Source organism: Phascolarctos cinereus, unplaced genomic scaffold (assembly GCF_003287225.1).
Source record: "Phascolarctos cinereus isolate Bilbo 61053 unplaced genomic scaffold, phaCin_HiC Scaffold_2;HRSCAF=192, whole genome shotgun sequence".
In the NCBI taxonomy this organism is placed as follows: domain Eukaryota; kingdom Metazoa; phylum Chordata; class Mammalia; order Diprotodontia; family Phascolarctidae; genus Phascolarctos; species Phascolarctos cinereus.
Window position 1 is genome coordinate 133,987,257 of NW_027555625.1, and position 20,547 is coordinate 134,007,803.

Below are 20,547 nucleotides of genomic sequence, written 5' to 3' on the forward strand. Positions count from 1 at the left end.
TAACCAAGAGAGAGAAGGCAAACTTTAAAGTCAAAAATATGGAAAAGAAACTCTAGCAGGTCTGGATAATGTATTCTTGCAGAGCACAGATTTGATGTTCTCCATCTGAACTGAAATACAGGGGCAGTCAGGAGGACTTCTGTAAGTTATTAATAGTGGCAGATGGTCTAAATACACAGGGTGCTGTCCATCCTGCGGTGGATCCCAAATGTTCATTCAAATCCACCCCAGTCCCCAAGCCACTCTGGAAAGCCATCCAGCTGAGCGCAGAAATGAGCATCTTTACAAAAATGGAATGCAGAGTTGAGTTGGTTTTTTTTTGGGGGGGAAGGAGTTGGTGGGTAAAAAAAAATGACATTGCCTTTGATTAATTGAGCAATTTTAGTTAAGTGAATATTGATACATGGCAGGAAAAGCATGAGAATAAGATGAACAAATATTGAACTTGCTATTAACATAAATGATAACATCAAAACATCTGGTAAAATAATGCAGATTGAAAAAAAACAACACTGAAATGAGATGGAAGGGAAAACATCTTCACAGTATTCAAAGCTTTCATATCAGATATGGAGTAGAAAAGAGAAGAGAATTTGAGGGCTCCAGAGGGACACAAAATTTCTTCACCACCATGTTCCATACATTGGTTGGCAGATGGTGGGTGGGTGCTGCTGGTCCTTTCCTGCTACAAGTTGCCTGAAGTGTTCTTGGCAAACAGATACTCAGAGAATGAGGATGACAGTGACCAAAGGAAGCATAGATACTCCTAAGGAGATGGTAGAGGGCACTCTTCTGGCTATTTGGAGTCCTGGAGGGAGGGGAGCTCTGTTTCGGTGGGTTTGTAGGTTCCAGGTTGTTTGCTGTTATTTGGGTTTTTTTATGAAGGTAGAAAATTGCAATTTGCAGAAATAAATGAAAACTAAGATTTTTTTTTAGGTGTGTCCCAGTATGAGCTACTGCAGGTGGGGGGGTCAAACATTCAGGATGGTTTCTGTCCCAGGGCAGGGGAGAGCTCCCCATGGTATCAAGAGATAAAACCAAGGTGTCATTGAAGAGACCAACAACTTTCTCCTTGTACCACATAGACTATCTTCTCCTGGTGCTGGCTCTGACATCTTTATAAGCTTCCTCTCAGCCCTGCTGATTACCAGAACAGGGCTTCATGATTGCAGGGAAACAGGACAGATGGTGTTGTCTTTTAAATTTTTATTCGCTGTAACTTTTTGTGTTGAAGTCAACTTGCAATAGATATCACATCTCATCCTGGGCATCTCCAAGTGGAAACTTTCAGGGATACAAGCACTAGTTCTGTTCAAAAGTTTGTTTGAGTTTGCTCTGGTTTCAGGAAATGCCAGTATCTCAGATGGAAAGGCTGCCCTTGGAGGGGGACATGTTTGCAAAGCTTCCATCTTTTCGGGAAACTGCTTGCAGGGTCACAGACAGGGCTGGCTGCTATATATAAAACTAAAAGTCTCTGTAACATGCATAGTAAAAGCCCAAAGTACAGGAACTTGAAGGACGAGGTCACATTCATAGATTGTGATTGTGATGTCATTCGTAGACTAAAGAAAACAATAAGAAATAGAAAACCACATTTTCTTACTATTTAGCACTTTCCTAAATGTCACTTACTGTCTTAGAATCCTCACTTAATGGAGACTGACAGGAAGTAGCCTCTCATTCTTCCATAAACTTCTTTCTCCTACTAGTGTTAACCATTATATCAGAATTTTTTTTGAGATAATTGTGGAAAGAAGCCTTTGTCACATTGTACAAACATCTTCCTGGGTGCTATCAACTTGATCAGAAGTGGCAGACAGACCAAAAATGCTTGAGTTTACAATCAATTATCAAATCTAAAATCTATCTCCATGTAAGTCATAGACTTGCTTTTAAGTTCAGTGTGACAACAGAAAAGTTAAAAAAAAATTCTAGTCAGTTAATGTACATACATGTGTAAAAAAAAAAACCCAACAAAAACAAACACAAAACCCTCATCTGAAATATTACACATGAATCAGATCAACCTCCCCAACATTTTATCAAGGACAGGGGAGCCAGGTGTTCAAAAGATACTGTCATTCATTAATTATATTGTGATGACTGATTACTCTTAAGCAGGCAGCCCAAAGGGCAGGTGGAGGGTTGAAATAGAATTCTTATAAAAGTTCTAATGACTATTAGGTGTTTCTGTCTCTGGCCTGAGGAACCAGAGCCTGGCTTCCCAACTCTGGAGGAGACACAGGCAGCTCTCTAGATAAGAGTTCTGTACCTACAGGCCTTGGGAGGTCCAGAAGTCTTCACTGATTTCACTTTTTAAAGTCTGGTAACTAACCACCGTAAGCTGGACAACAGAGAAAACACAAGGGGAAAAAAATAAATGTCCTTCTAGAAGGTTCCACGAAAAGGAAGCTTCTTTTAAAAGTGAAATATTAACACAATTTATCAAACACTTAGAATCTAGAAAATCTTTTGAGGGGCCTGAGGGAAAACCACTGGCATGGTGAGTGGTACTCTTCGGATGTGTCTAGGGATAGCTGAAGATTCACTGAGTAGAAACAAGGGCCTTGAAAAACAGAGAGGGAAGGGATGGGAAGGTTAATTTGATTTTCCACTGAACCACTCAATGGACCTTAACTTCAAGTAACCAGCTTCCAGCTTAACTTCAAAAAAACAGATTTAAAGTGGGGTGTTTCTTGATTTGCTTTTATGAGGCCACAGTTAAAAAGGAGAGAGAAAGATGTAGCCAGAACATAATGCTCATACCATGAGGAAACCACCTCTTCTTATCTGCAGTCTGAATCAAATGACATTACATGTAATGCTCTTTGCAAACCTTAAAACACTGTATGAATGCTATTACTAGGACTATTACTATTGAATGCAAAACCAGCCAATGCGTCCTAGAGAGAGTGCCACATCTATGGAAAAAGGCCTAAAAACAATGCAGAAATCTTGGTCTGTCTTCACCTCTCCTTTGCATTGAACCACAAAAAATGAGTGGGGAATGTTTTTATTTTTTTTTTAAGCCTTGGATACTAATGCGGCAACAACAAAATCGTCGGATCTCTTTCTCCCTAGGAGGTACATGAACAGGAAAGTTAGTGAAGTCAGAGCCCTGTGCTCCTTACTCAGGCCAACCTGTGATTTATGCTGGGTGAGTACTTATTTGCAAAGCTGTTTTAAAACAGCTTTCCAACTCCCCCCTTTAAAGAAGTTTCTTTGGAACCACTAAGTATTGCCTTCAGGCTCTGTCTGAAAGTGCTGTCATTGAAGAAAAAAAAGTCATCTGTTTCATGTCAGCAGCTTCATGCCCACTTGACAGGAAGTGCAGGAAAATCTGACCTTCGCCCATTCACCCCGGCCCATCGTGAAGCTTTACTAAGAAGGCATCAGAGAGCAGCTGTGGATGGCATTGCTTGCAGAAAGAAGGAATTCTTCGGAAAGGTGATTGAAGAAATCGGGGGGGGGGGGGAGCTTTTTTGGGAGGGCATATATTGATGTGGTGTTGTTGCTTGCTTTGGGGGGAGGGGACAGGACTGCAAAATGTATTTTAAAGATTTTCCTCTTTGAGAATATTACTTTATTGGTCTGAAGTTTAAAAAAAAGTTTAAAGGTTTTAAAAAAAAAAAGAAACATAGAAAAGGAAAATAACCTATAATTAGGTGCAACTTGATTTATTGACTAGCTAGAATTGGTTCATCCCCCAGGGTAGAATTTTTGCTGATGGATTCATGAGCACTTTATCAGCTAAATAACCAAAGTTGTAGAATTTGGCATTTGGAGGGTTTTCTCACTGCCTAATTCACAAAACAAACTGGCTTTACCTCCCTTTTTCTTTTGTCCCTTGGCCGCCACCACCCCTTTCCCTGGTAGACTTCCACCTGAACAGTCATACCTCTTGGTGGAATTGGAGCTGTACCTGCTTTTAGCCAGTGACTGCAGGGCTTTGGATGTTGCAAGCCTTAAAATGGCTCTCCAGTGTCACTGGTCTCTCCTAGACCCCATATCTTTATTTTCAATATTGACTCGTCTCCGAAGTTGGGGTGAGGATGGAGAAGAAGGGATTTCAGGGAGGGTGGTGAGGGGGAAGATAAAGAAGTGGAAGCTTTGAAGGGGGTTACAGAACACACACACATACACATACAAACACACACACACAAACACAATCAACATAGACACAATATCCATTACTAACAGAAGGAGCCATATGTGTGAACCGCCAAGGTTCCAGGGCTGTGTTCTCCCCCCACCCCTTGGCCCAGCCCACCCTCCCCCCTCTTCAAACCCACCCTTTGGGAGGGAATCATTTAAAAACTGACTGAAATGTGGGACATTCATGGTTTTTCATTTTCTTCAAGAAGTTTTTGAATTCTTTGTTTTTCTTGTCCCACTTATGGATGGCCGTCAGCAAGTATTGGGCCTTCACTTTCCGCCCCATGATGAGGAAATGATTGTTGAGATTATCCAGCTGGTGACAAGGGCAGTCAGCCCCATTCTTTAAGTACAAGACAAGTTTCTTCAGTTCCTTCTTCTTAATGGGTCCTAGTTTCAGTGGCTTCTTCTTCTTGGGGACAATCTTTTTGTCTCCATTTTCTTTTTTCACTTCTTTTATTTTCATCCTTATCGCTGTAGAGGTAGGTAGGAGAAGGGGAGAGAAAAAAAGTAGAGAAAAGGGAAGAAGGAGAAAAAATGGAAAGAAACTATTTTAGAATAGAATTTTTCTTATAAACCCACAACCGAAAATTATGACTGCAATAGAGGGATATTTTATTGCCCATACCTGAGGCCACCAAGACAAGGTGAACAAATGGACAAATGCCATACAAATTTAGGAGGAACACCTGCTTTTTTTTTTAAGCCAAATATGACACTGGTTACTATGTCCTGCCCTTCCCTCCCCCATCGATCATTCCCAGCCTTGGATTTATGACAGCTGAATGGATCTCCCATTTTTGTGGCGGCGGACTCCCTTACTTGGAATGCAATGCTCTCTTCACCTCCACCTCTTAAGCAGCTAAGTGATGAGTCAGGAACATTTGAGTTGAAATTTGCCCTTTGACACTTACTGGCTGTGTCACTTAATTTCTGCCTGCCTCATTTTCTCCACTGTAAAATGGGAGTTGTAATAGCACCTAGCCCCCAGGATTCATTGTAAGGATCAAATGAGGTAATACTCATAAAGCACTTAGCACGGTACCCAGCATAGGCAGGTGTTTCATAAATGCCCTTCTCCTTCCCTTCCTCCCTTCTCCCTCTTAGGATCTCTGGCTTCCTTTAAAACTCAGTTCAAATAACCCCTTCTTTAGGAGGCTTTTCTCAGCCTCCACCCCCACCTGGCAGCATCGCAGCCTTCCCTACAACGTTCTCTTATATAAGATATATAAGCTGGCATAGATGAGATATATGCCTATTTGTGTAAATGGCGTCTTGATTTGAATGTAAGCCCCTTGAGAGCAGGAACTCTTCCCTTTTTATTTGTATCCTTAAGACTTAACAGGGTGATTAGCACATAGTAAGCACTTGCTAAAAGTTTGTGAAATGGTTGATTGGGAAGCTTGTGCTGTACATTTCTTCCCTCACTCCTCCCAACACCTGCAATGCAGAATGAATGAAAGGGATGACAGATTTGGAAAGTGTCACCTGGTGGTTGGGACTGTTATCACCTGTTCTGCTACTCCGCTGTTCTTTCACCTTATGCTGAAATGGGGGACTGCAAGTGAACATCTGTCTATTGACAGTTGCCTCATGAGAGTGTAGCATGTTGAAAGAGGATTGTCCCAGCTTAAGTCAGTGTTTCTGATTCTTTCTCTGGGCCCTTCTACCCACCCATGGTACTCTTTTCCCATTGTTGGGCAAGGGTTTGTTTGCAAAGGTTTCCAAACTTCAAGACTTCACTAGATCCAGGATTTTATCAGTGGGGCCCTCCCTTTCCAGATGCAAACCTCAAACCCTCCACGACTCAGCAAATGACCTTCAGGGGGCTCTTGAGTCCAAAGCAATTCATCACCTGCTATTCAACCTTCTGGAGATATGGCTCTTTGAACTTGAGCAAGGATGTTTCCCAGATATCCAACACACAGCCCAAGACTCAAAGCTTTTGGAGGTTGTCTTCTGACAGCTAGGTGGTGCAGTGAGTAGAACATTGGGCCTGGCATCAGCAAGACCAGAGTTCAGATCTAGCCTCTGACACTTCCTAGCTGTATCACCTTGGGCAAGTCACTTCACTTCTGTTCATCTTGGTTTCTTCAACTCTAGAATGGAAACAATGACACCACCTACCTCTCAGGGTTGTTATGAAGATCAAATGAGATAATAATTGTAAAGTGCTTAGCAGAGTACCTGCACATAGTAGGAACTTAAAAAATGCTTGTTCCCTTCTGCTAGAATAGCCTTTAAGAAACCAGAGTCACCTTCATGTTACAATGAAGTATTAGAGGAGGACTTGGGTGGAGGATCTTTAAATCAAATCAAGATATATCTGACTACCCATGGTACACCAGGCACTTGCCTAGGTATTTTCTTGCTTCCTTCTCATAATACTGAATGGGGAGGGGTGAGCCTGCCTGATTCAAGCTCCACCTTAATATTTCTGAACCTGCCATTCCCTGAATGAATTCAGCACACTAACATGTTTTTGTTTTGTTTTAAAGAATGTAGAGTACTAGGCCTAGAGTCAGGAAGACACATCTTCCTGAGTTCATGACTGGCCTCAGACACTTCCTAGCTGTGTGACCCTGGGCAAGTTACTTAACCCTGTTTGCTTCATCTGTAAAATGAGCTGGAGAAGGAAATGGCAAACCACTCGGATATCTCTGCCAAGAAAACCCCAAAGAGCCTCCTGAAGAGTTGGACACTACTGAAATGACAACAACAGATTTTCAGACACTGAGCACTGATGGTCCAAATGTTCTATGTGGGGACAAAATTTGGGTTCTTAAAGGTAGCTGTGGTGTCATGGAAAGAGTCCTGGTCTTGGAGTCTGGGGTCCTGTGTTCAAATTCTGCATTCATGTTTATTAGCTATATGTATAAGAGCAAGTCATTTAGCCTCTTGGCCTCAGTTACCTCAGCTGGAAAATGAAAATAATGGCACCTGTACTTTCTCTTTTATGAGAAAAATGCTTTGTAAGCCTTATTGTTCTATTCAAGTGTGAGTTGTTATCATCATCATCATCATTATTATGCCTCAACCTCAAGTTTCTTCCTCTCTATCTCTTTGTGTCTGTGCCTCTATTTCTTTCTATCCCTGTCTCTGTCTGTCTCTGTCTCTGTCTCTTTCTGTCTGTTCCTCTGTCTCTCTCTCTCTCTGTCTCTATCTCTGTCTCTGTCTCTCTGTCTCTCTCTCTCTCTCTCTCTCTCTCTCTCTTCTCTCTCTCTTCTCTCTCTCTGTCTCTCTGTCTGTCTCTCTCTCCTTCTCCCCTGCCCACCTCAAACCTCTTCCACACATGACAGACCTTTAAATCCTTGAGGCTATTGATAGGCCCCTGCTTGGCTTTCCCTTCTTCAGGCCAGATATCCCCATTATAAGACCATTCAATTATCTTGAATGGTCAAACCATACTAAGATTTCAAACACTCTTAATATCTAAATATCCTAGATCATCAGGCTTGAAGGGGGCACCAGAAAAGACCCTTATACCTCTTACCCCAGCTCCCCTCCCCAAAAAAAGTGGCGGTTAATTTCTTTGGGGAAGATAATTTCATGTTCCTTCTCAAAGGCCTAGCAGTCAGGAAATAAGCCTTCCCCAACAGTGGACTAGAGCTGATAAAAACCAGTAGCCCAGGCTGTTTGTTTTGGAGAGAGGGAGTCGTTACCTAGGCTAATATGCCAGATGTAGCAGCAGCCTCCCTCCTTCTAACAGAGACGTGCAGTGTAATGTACGATGGAATTAAGAGCTAGGAAGGACCTTGAACATTTAGCCCAGCACCCTCACTTTATGGATGAAGAATTTGACATGAAGAGATGAGGAGTGATTTGGTCACATGGGCAGCAAGCAGCAAAGTTGAGATCTGAACCCAGGTATTAATTATTCTGACTGCAAGTCCACTACTCTCCCCCGCTGCGCCACGCTGCCTTTCTCATGATCTTATTCCAGTGGAAACTATTTCGCCCTTTTGATTGAGTTGCTTTTATAAGTTAATCACAACCCAAATCAGAAATTAATGTTCCTTTGCCATGACCATGTAGAGGAATGCAGTTTACGTGGGAGAGGGGGCGGGGAGGGCAGGAGGGATAAAATGATGAAAATGTGTTGTGTGTTAAAAATCTTTGTTTCTTGCCATTTGGCTCTACCCATTTTTCTTTTGGGTAGGAGGGGGAGAGCAAAAGGGGGAAGTACATATGGCCAGAAATTACTAACATCTTTCCATCTTTCAGGGGTTTATTTTAGGGATGCAGATTGGGAACATGTTTAGAGAGGCAATTAGGTATCCTAGGTTAATTGTCCTCTGCCTTGTGGATGTGTCTGTGCCTTCAACCATCGCAACAGGGAGGAGGCTGGTGCTGGACAAAGGTGGAGGGGCTTGAAGTGGGGTGGAGTATGGACTAGAATTAACCTGGTCTGATGGCTAGGCAGCTTGCAATCAATTGTGTGCACACATGTATGTACACACACACACACACACACACACACACACACACACACACACATACACACACACTTTTAGCTGGCCTCCTAGGCATGTTGGAAGAGACTTTGGTTCATGGGACTGGGGAACTTGGCCTTGCTGACCATTTTACAAGGGGAGGAAATGTGTAGGGAGAAAACAACAAGGGGATTTCTGGGGGTATAACGGGAAAAGCATGGAGTCAGAAGGCCTGAGCTCTAAGAGCTGGTTGATGGTAACTAGCTGTGTGACCCTGGTAAATATCATTCTGCTCTCCTAGGATCATAAGTTTCAAACTAAAAGAACCTCAGAGATTATCTAGTAAAAATCCTTGGTTTTACAGATGAAACTAAGGCCTAGAGAAGTTAAGTGATTTGCAGATAGTATGTGGGAGAACAGGGATGTGAGCCCATATCTTCTAAATCTTTGTTCTCTGTGTCTCATCTTCTTCATCTGCAAAATGGGGATTATAATAATACTTGCTTAACCTTCACAGGCTTGGAAGTGGGTCTAGCTCCAAGTATAACTTTGAAGTAGGCAAAGTTTCATCATCCAGCCTCAAACATTAACTATATGACCTTGGGCTAGTCACTTAACCTATGTTTGCCTCAGTTTCCTCAATTGTTAAATGAAGATAGTCATAGTCTCAGGGTTGTTGTGAGGATCAAACAAGATAATGACTATAAAGTGCCTGGCACATAGTAGGTGCTGTGTAAATGTTAGCTATTATCATTATTTTTTTTTATTATTGCTTTCTGCCACTTCTTTCTGAGCGCTTCTCTCTCCTTCATATATATGTGTCTTTGTTTTCTTTATCTGTGAACTTCAGTTTCTATTAGGAATCTAATTGGGCATTGCATTAAATGACTTGTAAGATCTCTTCCAGTGCTGAATCTATGATTCTGTTATCCTGCTATCACACTTCCCCCCAAATCATTATCCTGTGTCTACTTTCTACACCAGACAACTAGTGAGAATAAGGCCCTGGCATGAATAGATCTGATACAATAATCCCTGAAGCTGAAGGTGAAACCTGTGTAGGGTGTGACCCATACCTGGGGTCTCTGTGTTCTAATAGACCTCAAACATCCCAAGTTACCAAGAAGGGGATCTCTGATGATGGAATTTCAGGCACTGTGACAAGCATTGATATTTAGTGCAGCATGAGGACCTCCAGAGCCCTTCGAACAGTAGATAATAATCACAACCCCTCCCAATTATATTGCTCTAAATAAACAGCCATTTCTTCCATATCCCTCCCTAATTGTTGGGAAAGGAAAAATAAAAGAAAGCATTTGGAAGCATTTCGAGCTCTACATAAAAACAATGTGTGATAACAGGACTATAAGCCACAGGTTGTCAGCTGCTAACCACTGCCACAGCCATCCTGACACTTATCCTTCTGGCTTCAGATCTCAATAGGTCACACCCAACAGTCCCCATAGGCACCCTACCTAATGTCAAAACCATATTCTTGAAAACATTGTTCTAAGTTAAGCAATAGGACAAAGGAGAGGGTAGAGGGAAATGAGAAGCTTGATGGAATCCCAACCCTAGTGTACCCCACCTCCCCCACATCGTCCTCCTATCTGTTCCCCTCCTATTTACTCCAGCAAGCTTTCTCCTCCATTCCCCTTCTCCTATCCTCTCCTTTTTACTTTGTAATTATTGCAAGAGGGCTTTCTTGTAACATTATTTCAAAACAATATTGTTCAGACACTTGACACTTACTCGCTGTGCGACCCTGGGCAAGTCACTTGACCCCATTGCCTAACCAAAAAAAACCCCCAGTATTATTTGGGGAACATCTATGCTATAAGTACTTGCATGAATATGGTGGAAAGAGGCCCAGACTCTGAAAGAAGCCTGGATGGAAGCTTCTCCTAATCAGAGATAAAGCTGTAATTGAAGCATCAGGAGACCTAGATCTTAGTCCTGACTTTGACATTACCTAAACATCTGACTTTGGAAAACTCGTGACCTTTTTTTAACTCGTTTCCTCACCTGCAAAATGATCTCTAACTCACTCAGTGAACATTGGCAAACAGCCTACTATGTGCAAGGCATTGTTCTAAGTATAGTGAGGAATGAAAAGTTTTAATAGATACAGTCCCGATCCTTAAAGAGTTTACAGTCTTGTGGGAAAGCTAGGATATATCCGCAAAAACAAAGAAGTAGCCATGAATACTGAACTCCAGGTAGCCTCCAGTCTAGAATGAGTGTTTTAAGTCAACTACAATTCTCAGAAGAATTGTAAATTATTAATGATCATATGAAAGAATGCTCCAAATAACTAATAAGAGAAATCAATATCAAAATAACCCTAAGGTTACGCCTCATACTTGGCAAATTGGCTAAAGACTGAACACTAAAATAGTGTTGCAGGGGTTGTAGAAGATGGAGGAGTAAAAGTAGGAGCAAGAAGAGAAGGAGGAGGAGGAGGAGGAGAAGACAGCTACAAGTTTCCTACCCTTGAGAAGCTTGTGGTCCAGTTAGGCAAGATAAAACTTAAAACCATAAACGAGAAAGGGATCTTAGAGATTTTTGACTTAAACCCTCTCACTTTACAGATACAGAAATGGGGGCCCCAAGAAGTATCTTGCTTAGGGTCATATAGCATGTTAATGATAAAGCCAAGTTTAGAATCCAGGGCTTTTTTCAATATTCCATCCTTTTCCTGGACAAAAGAGCAGCAGAGATAACTGGTAAGCCTGTGTAGAACTGAGGAACAATCAGACGATTGACCTCAATACATTTTCTCCAACAGGCCTTGATAAAATGGTCTTGGTGGCCTGCCATCCACGTCATTCAGTCTGATACCCAATTCCATTACCTTTTTCAAGAGGGCCAAAGCCCCTCCACAGAGGATTATAAGGGCATGGGAGTTGTCCTACTGCCAGGGATGGAAAGTGCAAAGCTCTCATTAAGACATGGCATGCGACCAAGTTGCTTGGGACAGACCCCTTATTGTTAGACCTGTCAGTCTTAAAGGGGCCTGGGGGTCTAGAAGTGGTCATGCTTGCCCCCCCCAAGCCTCTCCCCATTCCCATTTTGGAACTCCCTAACCCAAATCCCAGGGTGTGATAAAGTTTTCAAAAGAGAACTGGGCAGGCAAGAATCCTGTCTCCCTGAGCTAACGTGGACAAGTCTCTTGGGTGGGCAAGGTCAACCCCACGGGAGACCTCGGGATGCAGCCACACTGAGGAAAATGCCAGTTCCCCCATCCAACTGTGCAAATCCAATTTGGCTAGCAGCACTTCGTAAAGACCTTGGGCTGGCTGTGAGGGCAGGCAGCCTCCCTGTGAAATTACAGCCCAGGGCTCAGGACGTGCAGGGGAGCTGGCTTTGAGGCAATGGGGCGCAAACAAGGACAGTGGACAAAGGCACAGCTTAGAATACTGCTCTATTGCTATTCACGGCTGGTTTTGGGGTGGGGGTGGGGTCCACAGGGAGACTTATTAATTTATTTAGCCGGGCCCTGGATTCCCTGTTTGTTACAATAGCTAAGGCCTTTCCTCTCCCCCTCCCCGCCCCCCCCCAAACCACAGATGCATGTACTTTTCTAAATTGTCTGATTAACTAAAGAGACATAGGCAGGAATGACCAACAGACCGGGGGATTAGAAGCAGCTTTCCACTTCTCACCTTGTTCAGCAGACATTTCAAATGCAGAAAGGGCTTCTGGGTGGCTCAGATGGGACAGATTATTTAATTGGAGCCCAGCTGTTTTGCAGCTCCCAGACACCTGTGTGCAGGGCAGGGCCACGTAGGACTAGGAGGGGAAATGTTATGCAGGCAAACAGGGTGGAGCAGCCATCCCTCTGAATGTCTGCCCTGATGGAAGCCCCCAAGCTTGATCTGGCAGGGTGGGGCAATGCTGTGTATGGGTGCAAGAGTGTGGGAGGAGCCCTCCCTGGACAGCAAGTCCTCCCGGTGAATATCTGCCCTGATGGAAGCCTCCAAGGTTGACCCTAGACACCTGTTTGTGGAGTACTGAAGTGAAGAAGGGTGGGGGACAACTCCTCCCCGGGCTGCACCCTTTCGAGGTAACTATCTGCTCTAATGGAAAGCTCCTAGCTGGACCCTCCCCAGGGTGGATGGGTGGAGACTCAGTGAGCTAGGTCCCTGCTCCCTTAATAATGGAATAGTGTGGTCGTACCTGAAAACAAAGCCTCTTGTGTTGTGGTCTTCCTGGAGGGGGACTGAACTTTAGCTTTTGAGGCAGAAGGAACAGGGGCCTCAGGCCTAAGGAAAGTAATGGCTTCAACACTTTGCCTTCCCAACAAACACCTTACCCAGACACAGAGCCAAGGAGAATAGAAAGCCCAGCACTTCAAGAAAGTCAATCATTAAGATGGATTGAACCTTGGCTCCAGGTCTGAGGTTGGGTTGCCAAGGCAAACAGATTTTTCTGCCATCAGGGCTCTTGTTTTCCATCCTCAGCCACCCTACCCAAGCTGCACCCTTCTCCGTACCCCCAGTAGTCTTCCCATGGCAATGAGGAAGGTTAGTGAGGATCCAAATCAGCCCTCCTGGAAGGGGGCAGGGAAGGGGTTAAGTGTTGCAGGGATTCAATGAACTGGAAAAGGGATCAGCTATTCAGGCCTGTGAGGAATGTTTCAGGGGTTAGGGTTTTGAGTTTGGTGTGGTAGGGAAGATGGAGGAGGGGTGGAGTGGGGGCAGGGAGAACCTTGGCTTTTCACCATGGGTGCACATTGAGGAATTAGGCTTGATGACAGAGGAGCTAAGCCTAGAGCTAGCCCAGGGCAGTCCTTCAAGGCTCACAGTAGACCCAGGCTGAAATCAGCAGGATCATCACATGAATGTTCCGCAGGAACAAGCTGACATGGGGGGAGGGGTTATGTTATCAAAACTTTCCACAGGTCACCCTTTTCCAGAAGAGGAGCCTGTCCCAAATTCTTACAGTCTTCTCTATCAGGACACCGTGAAAACCGAGGGGTTTTTTTCCTGACAATTATTCTCAGTCTTCCAGTCTCATCTCCTTTACATTCATTTATTCAACAGAGCAGCTAGGTGGAACCAGAAAGACTCATCTTCATGAGTTCAAATCTGGTCTCAGATACTTACTAGCTGTGTGACCCCAGGTGTGTGACCCCAGGTGCAAGTCACTTAATCTGTAAAATAAGCTGCAAAAAGAAATGGCAAACCACTCCAGTATCTTTTCCAAGAAAACCCCAAAATGGGATCACAGAGAATCATATAGGACTGCAACAACTGAACAACATAGCCTTAAATAGCCTAGATTTAATGAATGATGTGGATTATTTATGCAAGGAAATGGCAGAAACTGTCCAACGTATTCAGGATACAAAAAAAAAAAAATCAGTCCCTACCAAATACCTAGAAAAATACAACCAGAGAGTCTGTCTGCCAAGACAAACACAGGAACTATATGAACACAATTACAAAACACTTTTCACACAAATAAAGTCAGATCTAAACAATTAGAGAAATATCAACTGCTCATCAGTAGGCCAAGCCAATATAATAAAAAGAACAATGCTACCTAAATTAATCTATTTTTTTCAGTGCCATACCAATCAAACTATCAAAAATTATTTTATAGAGCTAGGAAAAAACAATAACAAAATTCACCTGGAAGAGCACAAGCTTGAGGATATCAAGGGAATCAATGGAAAAATAAATGTGAAGAAAGGTGGCCTAACAGTAGAGATCTGTGCTACAAAGATCAAAACAATCTGGTACTGGTTAAGAAATAGAATGGTAGATTGGTAGAATAGATTAGGTATATAATACACAGCAGTAAATTACCATAGTTATCTGGTGTTTGATAAACACAAAGATCCAAGTTTTTGGAACAAGAATTTGACAAAAATTACAGGGAAAACTGGAAAGCAGTTGGGCAGAAACTAAGTATAGACCAACATCTCACACCATATACCAAGATAAGGTCAAAATGGATACATGATTTAGAGATAAAGGGTGATATCATAAGCAAATTTAGGGGAGCATGGAATATTTCAACCTCTCAGATCTATAGATAAGAGAAGAATTTATGACCAAACAAGAGACAGAGCGTATTACAGGATATAAAATGGATAATTTTGATTACATCAAATTAAAAAGGGTTATACAAACAAAACTAGTGCAGCTGAGATAAGAAGGAAAGCAGTAAACTGGGTGGGGGGGGCGGGTATTTTATAGCAAGTTTGTCTGATAAAGGCCTCATTTCTCAAATATTTAGAGAACTGAATCAAATTTGTTCCCCAACTGATAAATGATCAAAGGATATGAATAGGCAGTTTTCAGAAGAAATCAAAGCTTTCTATAGTCACATCAAAAAATGCTCTAAATCACTATTGATTAAAGAAATGCAAACTAAACCAACTCTGAGGTATCACCTTGCGCCTATCAGATTGACTAATATGACAGAAAAGGAAAATGACAAATGTTGGAGGTGATGTGGAAAAATAGAGACACTAATGCATTGTTGGTGGAGTTGTGAACTGATCCAACCATTCTGGAGAGCCATTTGGAACTATGCCCAAAGGGCTATGAAATTGTGCATATGTACCCATTGATTCACTGATACCACTACTAGGTCTCTACTCCAAAGAGACTGAAGAAAAAGGAAAAGGACTTACATGTACAAAAATAGTGAAGAATTGGAAATTGAGGGGATGCTCATCAATTGGGGAATGGCTGAACAAGTTGTGGTATGTGATTGTGATGTAATACTATTGTGCTATAAGAAATGATGAGCAGGATGCTTTCAAAAAAAACCTGGAAAGACTTACAGGAACTGATGCAAAATGGAGTACAAAGAACCAGGAGAACATTGTACACAGGGACAGCAACATTGTATGATGATCAAGTGTGAATGACTTAGCTATTCTCAGCAATACAATGATCTAAGACATTTCCAAAGGACTTATAAAAAATGCTATCCACCTTCAGGGAAAGAACTGATGGAGTCTGAATGCAGATCAAAGCTTTTTTAAATTTTTCTCAGGGTTGTTTTTTGGGGGAGGTGTCTGTTTTCTTTTGCAACGTGGCTAATGTGGAAATACTTTATATGACTACACACTTATAATCTATATCATATTGCTTGCTTTCTCAAGAAGGGCAGAGGGGAAGGAGGGAGGGAGAGAATTTAGAACTCAAAATTTTATAAATAAATGTTAAAAGTTGTTTTTACATGTACTTGGGGGGATATAAAAATTTTCAAATGAAAAAGATACAGTTGGGTGGCTAGAATTATACACCAAAAGATATCTTTCCTTCATAAACTAATAGATAATAAATCCCTATGTTCTAAATATAGACTAGAAAATATACTTGAAAATTCAAAAACAAACTATATTGGAATCAGTGTTATCATAGGATAATGTGAGATAATTATAAAGCACTTGGCATAGTACCTGGCACATAGTTGTGTTATATAAATGTTAGTAGTTTTTATTGTTATTATTATTATCACAGATAAAAATGTTGCCTGCAGTAGATCAGACATAACATCATTCCATAAAAATTTAAGAACGGCCTTTTTAATAGATGTCTCCGTACCAAATACTCAGAATCTCTGAACTATGTAGAATGCAAAGCTGTTGGAAGAAATCAAAACCACATGCAAACAGGATGAAGTACACATTATGCTTGTCATTCTGTCTGCTACTGGAGTTGTCCCAAAGATGTTTTCAGTGAGTGCATATAAGCTTACAACCCAATACTTTCATTCAATTACAAAAATTGTTATTCTATCCACCTGCACAATTGTCCACAGAGCACAAAATATTAAAGGATGATAGCAGAAACAAAACTGGTCCTAGGAATGTTTCTCTCTGAGCTCCACTGAAAAGAAAAGAAGACCAAGATGAAAATAATATGAGTAACAGTAAGTGTAACAATAACTGCCATTTCTCTAGCACTTTGAATTTTGCCAAGCTCTTTAAACTACATTATCTCTTGAGTTTCACAACAAATCTATGAGATAGGCAGTACAAGTACTAGTATTACTATTTTACAGATAAGGAAATCCATTCAGAAAAGTTCAGCAACTTGCCTGCGAGTTCCACAACAAATATGTACAAGAAGTGGAATCTTCCTTATTTCAGGTCTAGCACTCTATACAACACGGCAAATAGCATCTCAGTATCTATGCTTTGAGTGAGTACCATAGGAGCCAAGGTTGTTGGGCAAACTTACATCATTAGACCTAAAGCAGGGTGGGGGAACTTGCCATCTCAAGGCCACATGTAGCCCTCTAGGTCCTCAAGTGTGGCCCTTTGATTGTCTGTACTTGGGGACCTAGAGGACCACATGTGGCCTCGAGGTCACAGGTTCCCCAACACCTGGTCCAGAGTGCAGAGTCTGTCCTGAATCTTCCCTGCCTAGATCGTGAACTTGGTCACATTAATTCCTCTCTCTGGCCCTCAACTGCCCCACCTTAAAAACCAGTGTGTGACTACCTGATCTCTATGATTCAATGGCTTTAATATGTGATGACTGTGTAGCACCAGATAAAGCAATAACAACTAGGTCACCCTCTAACCCAGAGGACTTAATCCAGCTTCTTCCGTTTCCGTTTCCATTCTGTTGTTAGGTATATCGAGCAGAAGTGGAATGAGGGAAAGGCAGAGATGGAGAGAAGAGAAGACTAAGACAGTGGTCTGGAGTGATCTTCATGGAAGTCCATTGGAGTAGGAGCTGGAACCAAAACCAACAGGGAAAACCCAGTCCATTATGGTGGCTCCATAAGGCCACTGTAACCTCATGGAAACCCTGGACCAAACAATGAATAAGGCAATACTTTGCCACACCCTCCATGTGGTCTTGTGTAAAAGGAAGCTGAAAGTATCCCTTTATCCCCAACCCCCTGTTCATAGCTTCCAAGGAGTCAACCCATTAACCTATTAAGCCTATTTACCAACTGCTGAAGGTCTCTCCCAGCAGGATGGCTTCCCTAGAGCTATTTTCCCTTTTGGAGTCGTGGCTTGGTGACCACAGGTCTGGTTACACTGGTTGTCAGAAGCAGTCTGGTATGGCAAAAAGAACAATGGGACTCTAGCCAGAAGACCTAGGTTCAAATCGAAGCTCTAAAATCCACGGGCTATGTGACTGTGGGCAATTCATTGAAGACCTCTCAACCTCAGGCTCCTCACCTGTAAAATGAGGGTGATGATATCTACACCTCCTACCTCCCCGGGGTTTTGGCTTCTCTTTACCAAGTCAGATGCTCCGTAAACTGTAAAGTGCTATACAGATGCAATCTACTACTAAGAAAAAAGAAAAAAAAATGTGTAAATTCTGAATTTCAATTCCCTGGAGTGGGAGGAGGAAGGGAGGAAAGAACAACATTTTGGCTTTAATAAATAAGTCTGTCTGTTAATAGGTCCTGAGAGGTTTCTTGAAGATCAGAAGAGCCATAAAGACTGGCCAAACATTGACAGCCACTTCTCATGTTTGACGATTTCGTTGTAGTTAAATACAAATTCTTTGGTTTTAAGACACAGCAATTTGTACAATATTCCTTGCAGCAGATGGTACTCTAGGGTCACTGGCAATGATTCAGGAGGTCTGGGTTCTGTTCTTACCTCTGTCCCACTGGGTAACCTTGGGCAAACTTCTTGGCTCTGCACCTCTATATTTTGGGTGTGTAAAAGGAGGAAGAATTGGTCCCTCTCTGCCACCACTCCTCTTTCCATCATCACTGAGAAGCACTTAGAGAGGTTTGCAAAGTACTTTGAAATTGTTGAAAAGCACTAATAGTTATTAAATATTTGCTGGATCAAAAGCCGTGAAATGCAACTAAGGAATAATGCTGAGAAAGAGGACCATACAAAACAAATGTAATAAACAGCTCTCAAACCAATTATGATTTAGTTGAGAAGAAAAGAAATGTTGGAAGGCAGCATGACATCATGGAAAGAAAACATGATTTGGAATCCAAAAGCCTGGATATGACTCTTGGCCCAGCTACTCCCTTGAGCCTGGACCAATCATTTCACTTTTGTGGGCCCCAATGTGCTCATCCTCAAAGTGAGGGAGATGAGTGAGATGGTTTCTATGATCTCTTCCAGCTCTGAATCTCTAGGCTCCACTGTGGAAGCTATGGGGAACACATGGACTGTAAGGAGGCATTGGTGGCCAGGAATTGAAAACCAATCATCTGAGGAGCTCTGAGCTGGTAAGATGCTACCACTGTACTGAAGAGACAACACAAACTTTCAGCTTAAATTACATTCTGAATGCTGGGTCTACTAGTTTAATTGACCCCCATGTTAACAGTTTGAGGTCCTTCCTCAGGCATCAGTAGAAGAAACAGATACTATTAGAGATCCCAAGGGATATCACCATTCACTTTAATTCCACAGACTTTTATTAAGCACCTACTATGGGCAGTGCAGAATACTCAGCATTAAAGGAGATAGAAAGAGGAACAATAATATGGTCCCTGACCTCAAACTTGCAGTATTTAGAAAGGGGTTGATACATGCATAAATGAGTATGATTGAAATAGAGTGGGACGGGGCAAAAGAGAGGATCCAGACCTGATGCTATTAGAAACTTCAGCAGGGAGAGATCCCTTTTATTTGGAGGGATCAAGGAAGAAAGAAGTAGGATCTCAGTTGTTCTGTGGAAGAAGGAAAGGATTCAAATGGCTAAGAGATGTTGGGGGAGCATGTTCCAGGCATAGGTGGGGAAGCTACATGAATGAATGGAGGAATGAGAGGAGGAGATTAAATCCAAGAAAGGCAAGCAGCCCAGTTTAGCTAGAACATGTAAGTGGGGAGTGGCGGGGGCGGGGGGGCGGTATGAGGAGCATTATGTGGAGAGGGGGGAAAGCTGAAAGAGAAGTTGGAGACAGATTGTCAAGGGCCTTGAAGGCCAAGTTTGTAAGTTTACAGTTAATCCTTTAGGCATTGGAGAGCTGTCTATTGATCAGAAAGATTCTTTTGCCAACTTTTTGAAGGATGACTTGAAGAAGGGAGATCATGAGGCCAAAAATTTAGCCCACAGATGCAAGGAAAAAAACCTTTGAGGTCAAGAATGGAGGCAGAGAGATCAGTTAGGAGGTTATTGAAATAAATTATCCAGGCAAGAGGTGATGAGGGGCCAAAATAACATTCTGGCAATATGAGTGGAAAAGAGAGGACAGATGAAGGATATTGAGAAGGAAAACCTGAAAGATGACCTTGTGTGGGGATGAAGAAAAGAAAAGAGTCAAAGATAATGCTAGAGTTTAAAATCACGACAAATAGGAGGATAAAGGTGCCATTCACAGATATGGGGAAAGTCAGAAAGCAGGACAGACAGAGAGGGAAGATGAGGACATTGATCAAAGATGTTAAATGCCTATTTGTTTATACTCAACTATGCTTTCTCAACCTGTATGGTACAAGGTGTAGTGGAAAAAGTATTGGCTCTGGAATTAGAAGAGCTAGTTTCATATCCTAATTCTGCCATTCATTGGGTGCCCTTGAACAAATCATTCAACCTCTTTAGGTTACAGATGCCTCTGTTAATAATAATAATAATAATAATAATAATAATAATAATAGCTAGTGCTTATATAGTGCCCACTATGTGTCAGGCACTGTGCTACATACTTTAAAATTATCTCATTTGATCCTCACAACAACCGTTGGAGGAAGGTGCTATTATTACCTCCATTTTGTATTGAGGAAACTGAGGCAAGCAGAAGTTAAGTGACTTGCCAAGGGTCACACATCTATTAATCAACAGAGACTGGATTTGAACTCACATGTTCCTGACTCCAGGCCCAGTGTTCTATCTACTGTGGCACCTACATGATTAGATCTTTTAGGCTCTTTCCAGATGGAAATCCTATGATCCTAATACACTATACTGCATCACAATGTCCTAGGTGTGTCTCAATGTCCCATCCTTTGCACAATTTTTGATGAGGAAAATAGAAGTTATCATAGTCATGGGGG

General features: G+C 42.1%; 1 protein-coding gene across 1 annotated transcript in view; it reads right to left on the minus strand.

The window, feature by feature from the left end:
- Nucleotides 1-362: 362 nt before the first annotated feature.
- The window catches only part of SFRP1 (secreted frizzled related protein 1), an 82,329-nt gene continuing 62,144 nt past the window's right edge, over nt 363-20,547 (minus strand). The window contains exons 3-4 of the mRNA XM_020969593.2: nt 4,293-4,629; nt 363-1,562 (exon numbers count right to left, since the gene is read on the minus strand). Of these exons, the coding sequence (XP_020825252.1) occupies nt 4,307-4,629 (323 nt within the window). The 3' untranslated portion in view covers nt 363-1,562; nt 4,293-4,306. The remainder of the gene's footprint in view (nt 1,563-4,292; nt 4,630-20,547) is intronic.